The sequence below is a fragment of the Heptranchias perlo genome, chromosome 1 (genome assembly GCF_035084215.1).
Source record: "Heptranchias perlo isolate sHepPer1 chromosome 1, sHepPer1.hap1, whole genome shotgun sequence".
Taxonomy (NCBI): Eukaryota; Metazoa; Chordata; class Chondrichthyes; order Hexanchiformes; family Hexanchidae; genus Heptranchias; species Heptranchias perlo.
In genome coordinates, this window is record NC_090325.1 from 69470083 (window position 1) to 69478856 (window position 8774).

At 44.4% G+C, this 8774-nt stretch overlaps 1 protein-coding gene across 2 annotated transcripts; it reads left to right on the forward strand.

The window, feature by feature from the left end:
* Window positions 1–40: 40 nt before the first annotated feature.
* LOC137323036 (zinc finger protein 271-like) lies at window positions 41–7784 on the forward strand. 2 transcript variants are annotated; one of them, XM_067986402.1, is made up of 2 exons: window positions 41–512; window positions 1429–7784. In XM_067986402.1, the coding sequence occupies exons 1-2, from the start codon at window positions 434–436 to the stop codon at window positions 3324–3326; spliced, it is 1977 nt and encodes a 658-aa protein (XP_067842503.1). In that variant the 5' UTR covers window positions 41–433; the 3' UTR covers window positions 3327–7784. The 2 variants fall into 2 exon arrangements, with proteins under 2 accessions (XP_067842503.1, XP_067842513.1); XM_067986412.1 differs by having other exon boundaries at window positions 489–611.
* The last annotated feature ends 990 nt before the right edge of the window (window positions 7785–8774 follow it).

Consider the following 8774-nt stretch of genomic DNA (forward strand, 5'->3'; position numbering starts at 1 on the left):
ACTGCACCAAATTGCCCTTTTATTACTGTTCATAGTATTTACTTTTGTAACAAGAAAGTGTTGCATCACGCGATTTCTGCTCTCTTATAAGAGGTTATCTTAACCTCTCATGGCTCTGAGAGAAGGAAATAGACATTTTGTCGGAAGCTATTTCTGTCTGTTGTGGAAGGTGGGGAGGGTTTGTTTGCAGGATTGTGTGTATATAGCGCACCCCCCGCCCCCTGACCGCCTGCAGGCTCCCAGTGCACCCGGCCACCCCTGTGTGTGTGTGTGTGTGTGTGCGCCGCCTTGTTGCACCCCACGCATTAATTTTGACCCCGCACCTTCTTCGGGAGAGCAGCCGAATGAAAAATATTTTCTTTCCGATTAAAGGGGTTGTGAGTGTGGCGGCCAGTCGAACTTGATAGCCGGAGCGGCTGTGAGAGGCAACGAAATGGAGACTCAAGGTGAAGGGGCGGGTCTGGTCCGTGCATCAGAGGAGGGAGGAGAGCGTTTAAAGCCCTCAACAAACCGTAAGGAAGCTGTTTGTGGAGAGCAGTTAATCAGGCCTTAAAAGGTGGCCGTCAGTAGCTGTCATTCAACTGAATACTTCATGGGGCCTGCCCGAGAAGGTGACGCGGTTTATTAAAACCCGGGGAAGGGGGAAGAGGAGAGAAGAAGAGGGGGAGAGTGGGGCAGGAAGAAGAGGGGTGGGCTGGGGGAGGAAGAAGGACAAGGAAGAGAGGGGGGTGGAGGAGGAGGGGAGGGGGTGGAGGAGGAGGGGGGAGGAAGAAGGACGAGGAGGAGGGGGGGGAGGAAGAAGGACGAGGAGGGAGGGTGGGGGGGGGGAATGAGGTGGTTGGAATTGGCCGAACTGGGTGCAGATATTTGTGACCCGTGGCTGTTTGCCTGTGTTTGCTCTTTGTTTTATTTTCCTGTTGCTGCTGTCCCTTCTCCCGATTTCCCCCCCCCTCCCATCCATCCCACATCAGGAGAAGGCGGTGGTTGAACTTTTTCCAGGCCCTCACCAATTCTCATTCTGAAACCATGATTGGCTCCTTCCAGGGGCATGATTTCATAAGTGCCCAGTGCTGTTATTCATGTGTACAGCTGCAGAGTGCGTGTCAGAAAGCTTTTGACAAGCAGGGCGGTGAATCATAGCTAAGCTCTTCCTATCTTCACCTGATGTCCATGCACACGGATTCAAGCAGGCAGAACTGGATACCGATGGGAAGCAGGAATCCTGGGCAGTCGTCTTCTTGGGGATGCAGGGGTCAAATGTAGCATCCCAATCGCTGTACCTTGTCTGGTAATGGACTTGACAAAAGATGGCAACCCATATTGAAACCAGACACAAGGGGGTTTCACGGGAGTGGGCATTTAGAGTTACATCAACTGAATTGCACTCTGACATTTAAAAAAAATAGTAACCTGGTTGATCTGTTGTAGGATTGTCAGACGGCCCCATGGAGGATGCCCGCCCTTCAGACTCTGACTCAGGAGAGTTTGTTCACGATGGTCTGGCTGATCTCCAGCAGCACGAACATCATTCTGAAGACAAACAGAAACTCTTCATCTGCTCAGAGTGCGGAGAGAGCTTTGATCAATACTGTGATCTTAAACAGCATCAGGAGGTTCATGGAGGAGAAAGTCCCGAGGCAGTAAAGGGCCATAATGAATGTGCTCACCTTCAGGAGAAAGTCTTGCGCTCAGGGGACAAACCATTCAAGTGTCCTGACTGCAGGAAGAGCTTCAACACGTCGCACAGCCTTTTGCGGCATAAGTTCATACACAGCGGCGAGAAACCATTTCACTGCGATGTATGTGGGAAGGAGTTTGTCCAGTCCCATCACCTGGTTATACACAAACGCAACCACACGGGAGATAAGCCCTACCCATGCCCGATATGTGGCAGGAGGTATAGCCAGTCGTCCACTATGCTAGTGCACCAACGCACTCATGCAAATGATAGGCCTTATCGCTGTTCCGAGTGTGGGAAGAGTTTTAATTATTCATCCACTCTGTCAAGTCACAAGCGTATTCACAGTGGTGAGAAGCCGTACAAGTGTGATGACTGTGGGAGAAAATTCGTCCGGTCATACCATCTAATTAGGCACAAGCGCACGCACAAGGGAGAGCAGCCCTTCCGGTTCCCTGAGTATGTGAATGACTTAAGCCGAACTCCTGCAATACCACAGCAGAGGCACTATTCTGTGGAAGCAAAACTATTTAAATGTGGTGTAGATGAGGATGGGTTAGTTAATTCTTGTGGCTTGGTAACACACCAACAAACTCTGGTGGGTGCAAAGTCATATCGGTGTCCGGTTTGTGGGAAAGAGTTCAGCCAATCATCATCAATGCTGGTGCACCAGCGCATTCATGAAGAGGAGTGCCCTTACCAGTGTGCCGAGTGTGGGAAGAGCTTTAAATATTCTTCTACATTGTCAAGTCACAGACTGATTCACAGTGAAGATAAACCATTCAAATGCAATGTCTGCTGGAAAGAATTCCTCTGCTTATATCACCTGGTTAGACACCACCACACACACAAAGAAAATAAACCGACCTCTGAGAAGGACCATCACCTAACTCATGCAGACAATTTTGTATTTAAATGCAATTCTTGTGGGGAAGACTTTATGGACTTCCATGAATTGGAAACGCATCAGTGTGTACACATGCCGGCAAAGCCACAACTGTGTCCAACTTGTGGGGAAGAGTTCTGCCAGCCTTTGGAGTTATTAGAGCACCAGCGTACTCATGTGGGTTATCAGCTCTTCCAGTGTAGCATGTGCGGGAAGTCATTTGAACTGCTACATCTCCTGGTGGCTCATCAGCGCACACATGTGGGAGAAAGAATGCTTTGGGGCAACGAAAGCAAGAAGGATTCTGACCAATATTTAGAAGACACCCCGTACAAATGCTCCATTTGTGGAAAGAGGTTTGGACAATACCGAAACCTGCTAGCTCACAAACGCACACACACGGGAGAGAAACCGTATAAGTGTTCCATATGTGGGAAGAGTTTCAGTGATGCCTCCAACCTGCTGCGGCACAAGCGTACCCACACGGGCGAAAAACCATACCTGTGTCTGACATGTGGCAGAAAGTTCACCCGATCGTCCACGTTGCTGGAACACCAGTGCGTGCACACCGAGGACCGTCCATACAAGTGCGATATCTGTGGGAAAGGGTTCACTCAGTCACACCTCCTCATGAGACACCAGTGCGCGCACACAGGGGACAAACTGTTTGTGTGTGCTTCTTGCGGAAGGGGCTTCAACAAACATTCTTTCTTGGTGAAGCACCAGCAGATTCATACAGTGGAGAGCATAGCATTGTCCTAACTGCAACAAGGACTACAAGTTTATTTAGTCTTCGATGAATCTCCCATTTCTATGTGAGATTGGATTGTTCATCTCTGCTCTCGGTTGCACATCGGGATCTCAGTAAGAGTCTTTTAACAGCTGTAGGTAGACAGTGGATTTATTTACTCGAACTTGTCTAGTTGTGATGAAGCATAAGCACTGCAATGTGACCTAAACTCCTGTTCCCCAATATTCAATATCTAACACTTAACTCCCTGATTGACAAAGGTCTTGCTTGGTAGAATCACAGAATATTATAACAGTGTGGCCCATTAAGTCTGTGTCATTATTGTTTTCCACAAGTCATCTAGTCTTAACAAAGAACTTGAGTTTATATAGTGCTTTTCATGACCTCCAGATGTCCTGAAGCGCTTCACTGTCCTTTTAAGAACATAAGAAATAGGAGCAGGAGTCGGCCAATCGGCCCCTCGAGCCTGCTCCGCCATTCAATAAGATCATGGCTGATCTGATCCTAATCTCAAATCTAAATTCATGTCCAATTTCCTGCCCGCTCCATGTAACCCCTAATTCCCTTTACTTCTAGGAGACTGTCTATTTCTGTTTTAAATTTATTTAATGATGTAGCTTCCTGGGGCAGCAAATTCCACAGACCTACTACCTTTTGAAGTGTAGTCACTGCTGTAATCTAGGGAAGCATGGTAGCCAGTTTGTGCACTGTGGGGTCCCATTAACAGCAATGAGATAATAACCAAATAATCTGTTTTAATGATGTTGGTTGACGTTTTAAGGTGCCTATAAAGGTGCTATATAGATGCAGGTTGTTGTTGAGGAATGAATGTTGGCCAGGAGAACTCTCCAGCTCTTCTAATAGTGCCATGGCATCTTTTACATTGCCTTGAAGGGTGGATGGTATGCTCTCTCCCCATAATCTTTTTAATATTTCTCTTTAACAAACAATTATGTTTCTCCCTTTTAAAATAATTTATAGAGTTTGCTTCTGCAACAGTTTGTGGCAAAGAATTTCACTTTCTAACAACCTTCTGTAAAGAAATTTGTTCTAACTTAAATTCTGATTAGCTTAAATTTGTGTGGCTCTGAACCATATAAACTAGGAAGGTCCCAAGCTCCATACTTAATCTGCATGGAGTAAGCTGATCTCAGTCAGATTGGATCTATGACAACTGCATTTGGTCTCAGGCCAGGGAGGAGAAAGGTCAGGAAAGATTGCATGTGTTGATATCAGGTGGAGACAGAATCAGGCTTGACTAATGCCCCCATAGTCAAATAACCGATTACCTAAATGTCGAGGTCCACATATGAAAAATGGCCACTTGGGGTGAGGTACAAGAGGGTTGTCGGTATCTGTAGAATTGTACCTCAGCGTGAACATAGAAAAAATAGGAGCAAGAGTAGGCCATTCGGCCCTTCGGGCCTGCTCCGCCATTCAAAATGATCATGGCTGATCGTCTAACTCAGTACCCTGTTCCCACTTTTTCCACCTTATCCCTTTAGCATTAAGAAATATATCTATCTCCTTGAATACATCTAATGACTTGGCCTCCACTGCCTTCTGTGGTAGAGAATTCCACAGGTTCACCACCCTCCTGAGTGAAGAAATTTCTCCTCATCTTGGTTCTAAATGGTATACCCCATATCCTGAGACTGTGACCCCTGGTTCTGGACTCCCCAGCCATCGGGAACATCCTCCCTGCATCTACTCTAGCCATCGGGAACATCCTCCCTGCATCTACTCTGTCTAGTCCTGTTAGAATTTTATATGTTTCGATGAGATCACCTCTCATTCTTCTAAATTCTAGTGAATATAGGCCTAGTCGACCCAATCTCTCCTCATACGTCAGTCCTGCCATCCCAGGAATAAGTCTGGTAAAGCTTCGTTGCACTCCCTCCGTAGCAAGGACATCCTTCCTCAGATAAGGAGACCAAAACTGCACACAATACTCCAGATGTGGTGTCACCAAGGCCCTGTATAACTGCAGTAAGACATCCCTGCTCCTGTATCAAATCCTCTTGCAATGAAGGCCAACACACCATTCGCTTTCCTAACTGCTTGCTGCACCTGAATGCTTGCTTTCAGCGACTGGTGTACAAGGACACCCAGGTCTCGTTGCACCTCCCCTTTTCCCAATCTATCACTATTCAGATAATAATATGCCTTTGTGTTTTTACAACCAAAGTGGATAACCTCACATTTATCCACATTATTCTGCATCTGCCATGTTCTTGCCCACTCACCCAACTTGTCTAAATCACATTGGAGGCTCTTTGCATCCTCCTCACAGCTCACATTCCACCCCAGCTTTGTGTCGTCTGCAAACTTGGAAATGTTACACTTAGTTCACTCATCCAAATCATTGATATATATTGTGAATAGCAGGGGCCAAGCACTAATCCCTGCAGTACCCCACTAGTCACTGCCTGCCACCCGGAAAAAGACCTGTTTATTACTACACTCTGTTTCCTGTCTCAACCAATTCTCAGTCTATGCCAGTATATTCCCCCCAATCCCATGTGCTTTAATTTTGCACACTAATCTCTTGTGTGGGACCTTATCAAAAGCCTTCTGAAAATCCAAATACACCACATCCACTGGTTCTCCCCCCATCTATTCTACGAGTTACATCCTCAAAAAACTCCGGTAGATTTGTTAAGCATGATTTCCCTTTTATAAACCCATGTTGACTTTGTCCAATCCCGCTAATGCCCTCCAAGTGTTCTGTTGTCACATCTTTTATAATAGACTTCAGCATTTTCCCCACTACTGACGTTAGGCTAACTGGTTTGTAATTCCCTGTTTTTTCTCTCCCTTTTTTAAATAGTGGGGTTACATTTGCCACCGTCCAATCTGTAGGAACTGTTCCAGTCTATAGAATTTTGGAAGATGATCACCAATGCATCCACTATTTCCAGGGCCACTTCCTTTAGTACTATGTGATGTAGATTATCAGGCCCTGGGGATTTGTCAGCCTTTAGCCCCATTAATTTCCAGAGCACTTTTTTTTTACTAATACTGGTTTCTTTCAGTTCCTCCCTATCATTGGACCCTTGGTTCCCTAACATTTCTGGGAGGTTATTTGTGTCCTCCTTTGTGAAGACAGAACCAAAGTATGTGTTTAATTGTTCTGCCATTTCTTTGTTCCCCATTATAATTTCCCCCATTTCTGACTGTAAGGGACCTACATTTGTCTTCACTAATCTTTTTCTCTTAACATATTTATAGAAGCTTTTACAGTCAGTTTTTATGTTCCCTGCTAGTTTACTCTCATACTCTATTTTTCCCATCTTAATTAATCTCTTTGTCCTCCTTTGCTGAATTCTGAACTGTTCCCATTCCTCAGGCTTGCCGCTTTTTCTGGCAATTTTATACGTCTCCTCTTTGGATCTGATACTATCCCTAATTTCTTTTGTATGCCACGGTTGAGCCACCTTTTCTGTTTTATTTTTGCGCCAGACAGGAATGAATAATTGTTGTAATTCCTGCACACGTTCTTTAAATATTAGTCATTGCCTATCCACAGTCATCCCTTTTAGTAAAGTTCCCCAATCTATCATAACCAACTCGCACCTCATACTTTCGTAATTTCCTTTATTTAGATTCAGGACCCTAGTTTCTCTGAATCCAGAGATAATTGATAATTGAAAGAAAGATATGTCTGGTACTTTTGGAACATCTTTTTAGCAAGATATCTGTAACTGCCCGAGATGCTTGTTTCATTGTACCCAAGTCTAACTGACCCATAGGCTGCAGCTTTACCATATTTGGGGGAGGAGATGCAAATCAAGTTTTTTAAATACCAATAAAATAACAATTAAATGTCATGTGGTGAAGGAAAATGGGGGGAAAAATTACCTTATTTGTTGTCACTAGAATTTCAGCTAAGTGTAATAATGGTCAGGGTTTTCCATTTCCACGCTCACCAAGCCTATGATTTTCTACCCTTTATAATGAATGGGTGGAAAGGGGTGAGTTGACAAGCACTGAAGCAGAAAACCCCGGGCACTGGAACCAGTTGATCTGTGGAAAAATACCCAGCAGCACAATTACTGATTCTATCCTTCCAATATGGGTTGTGTTTGAAGAGAACATCTTTCTGTACAACAGTAGGGTGAAGTACTAATGATGGGAACAGTTTGAAAAAAATGATAAATTGAGACCATCAGATGAGAAGTGTAGTTGCTTAAGTGTAACTTTTTTCCCTGTTGTATATTGGTACCAGTGTGCTGAATCGACCTAATGACAGTGTTATTTCCCAGCAAAATGAATTCATTTGAAGTCGGGCAAGTAACTGAGGAGTGAAAATGTGTCCTAAGTGAATGGAGTTTTATTAAAGATTATCCTTGCATTGGATGTAATGCTTCTGTTGTGGGGAGAAAAACAAAATTGTAGTTCTGAATTATTTTACAGATTCTTTAAAAGATGTTTGTATATCTATAATACAGACTTTCAATATATGTTCAGCTTGTGTCACACTTTAATTGTGTCCATAGCTTAGATTTCTCAGGCACCAATGAAAAACACTTTCAGTATCCATATACTTCACTGTCTCTGACCACATCTCTTAAATGTCTACCCTATTCTCCAACTCACCATGAGCAATTCACAAGATCCACTCAATTAATAAATTTATATAAAATTTCAGGAACATCTGAAGCCTTCCTATCCATTGATTTGATATGCACCTATCCCGATGGATCTATCTATTCACAATAAAGACTTATTGTTTATAGTGTGAGGATCATTATGCCCAATCCATCCTCATCCCAACAACCACACATTTTACACTTTTGCAAGGGTTACTAGATAGTGACAAGGGGTGTGTACTCTGGTGAGTAAGGGAGCACGGAGTAGCAGCTATCAATGGAGTCTGATTTCGACAGAGTCTGTCATTAGGAATTTGCTGAGTGAGGGCATTCGGTGCAGTAAGGGGCAAGGTGCATTTGTTTAGAGAGCGGAGCGTACCGAGAGCGGATCATCACAATAACAAAACCAAACTGCAGTGCGATGTCACAGGTAAGGCAGGTAGGTGGTTGGTGGTGAGTATCTCTTCTGTTTTCTTCTTTCTTAGGACTAAGTAACTTATAGCGCAAAACTAAACTTAAGTTATAGCAAGTAGCGTTTTTTAGTGAATCAAGGTTCCTAGTGTAGTTAACATTCTCTAAATTAAGAGTAATTTCAAGGAGTAAACTCCTTAAAAGGGAGTAACTAATGAGCTTAATCTAAGGCAAGTGATGGCAGCAGAGCTCGCACCCATGATATACTCCTCCTGCGCTACGTGGGAAGTCATGGACACTACTGCTGTCCCTGGCGACCACATGTGCAGGAAGCGTGTCCAGCTGCAGCTACTGACTAACCGCATTTCGGAGCTGGAGCTGCGGATGGATTCACTGTGGAGCATTCACGATGCGGAGATTATCTTGGATAGCATGTTCAGTGAGGTGGTCACCGCA

Coding starts and splice junctions, on each gene's coding strand:
- LOC137323036 (XM_067986402.1), top strand. CDS start 434: ATGGAGACTCAAGGTGAAGGGGCGGGTCTGGTCCGTGCATCAGAGGAG. Junction 513..1,428: donor TTTAAAGCCCTCAACAAACC/GTAAGGAAGCTG, acceptor GATCTGTTGTAG/GATTGTCAGACGGCCCCATG.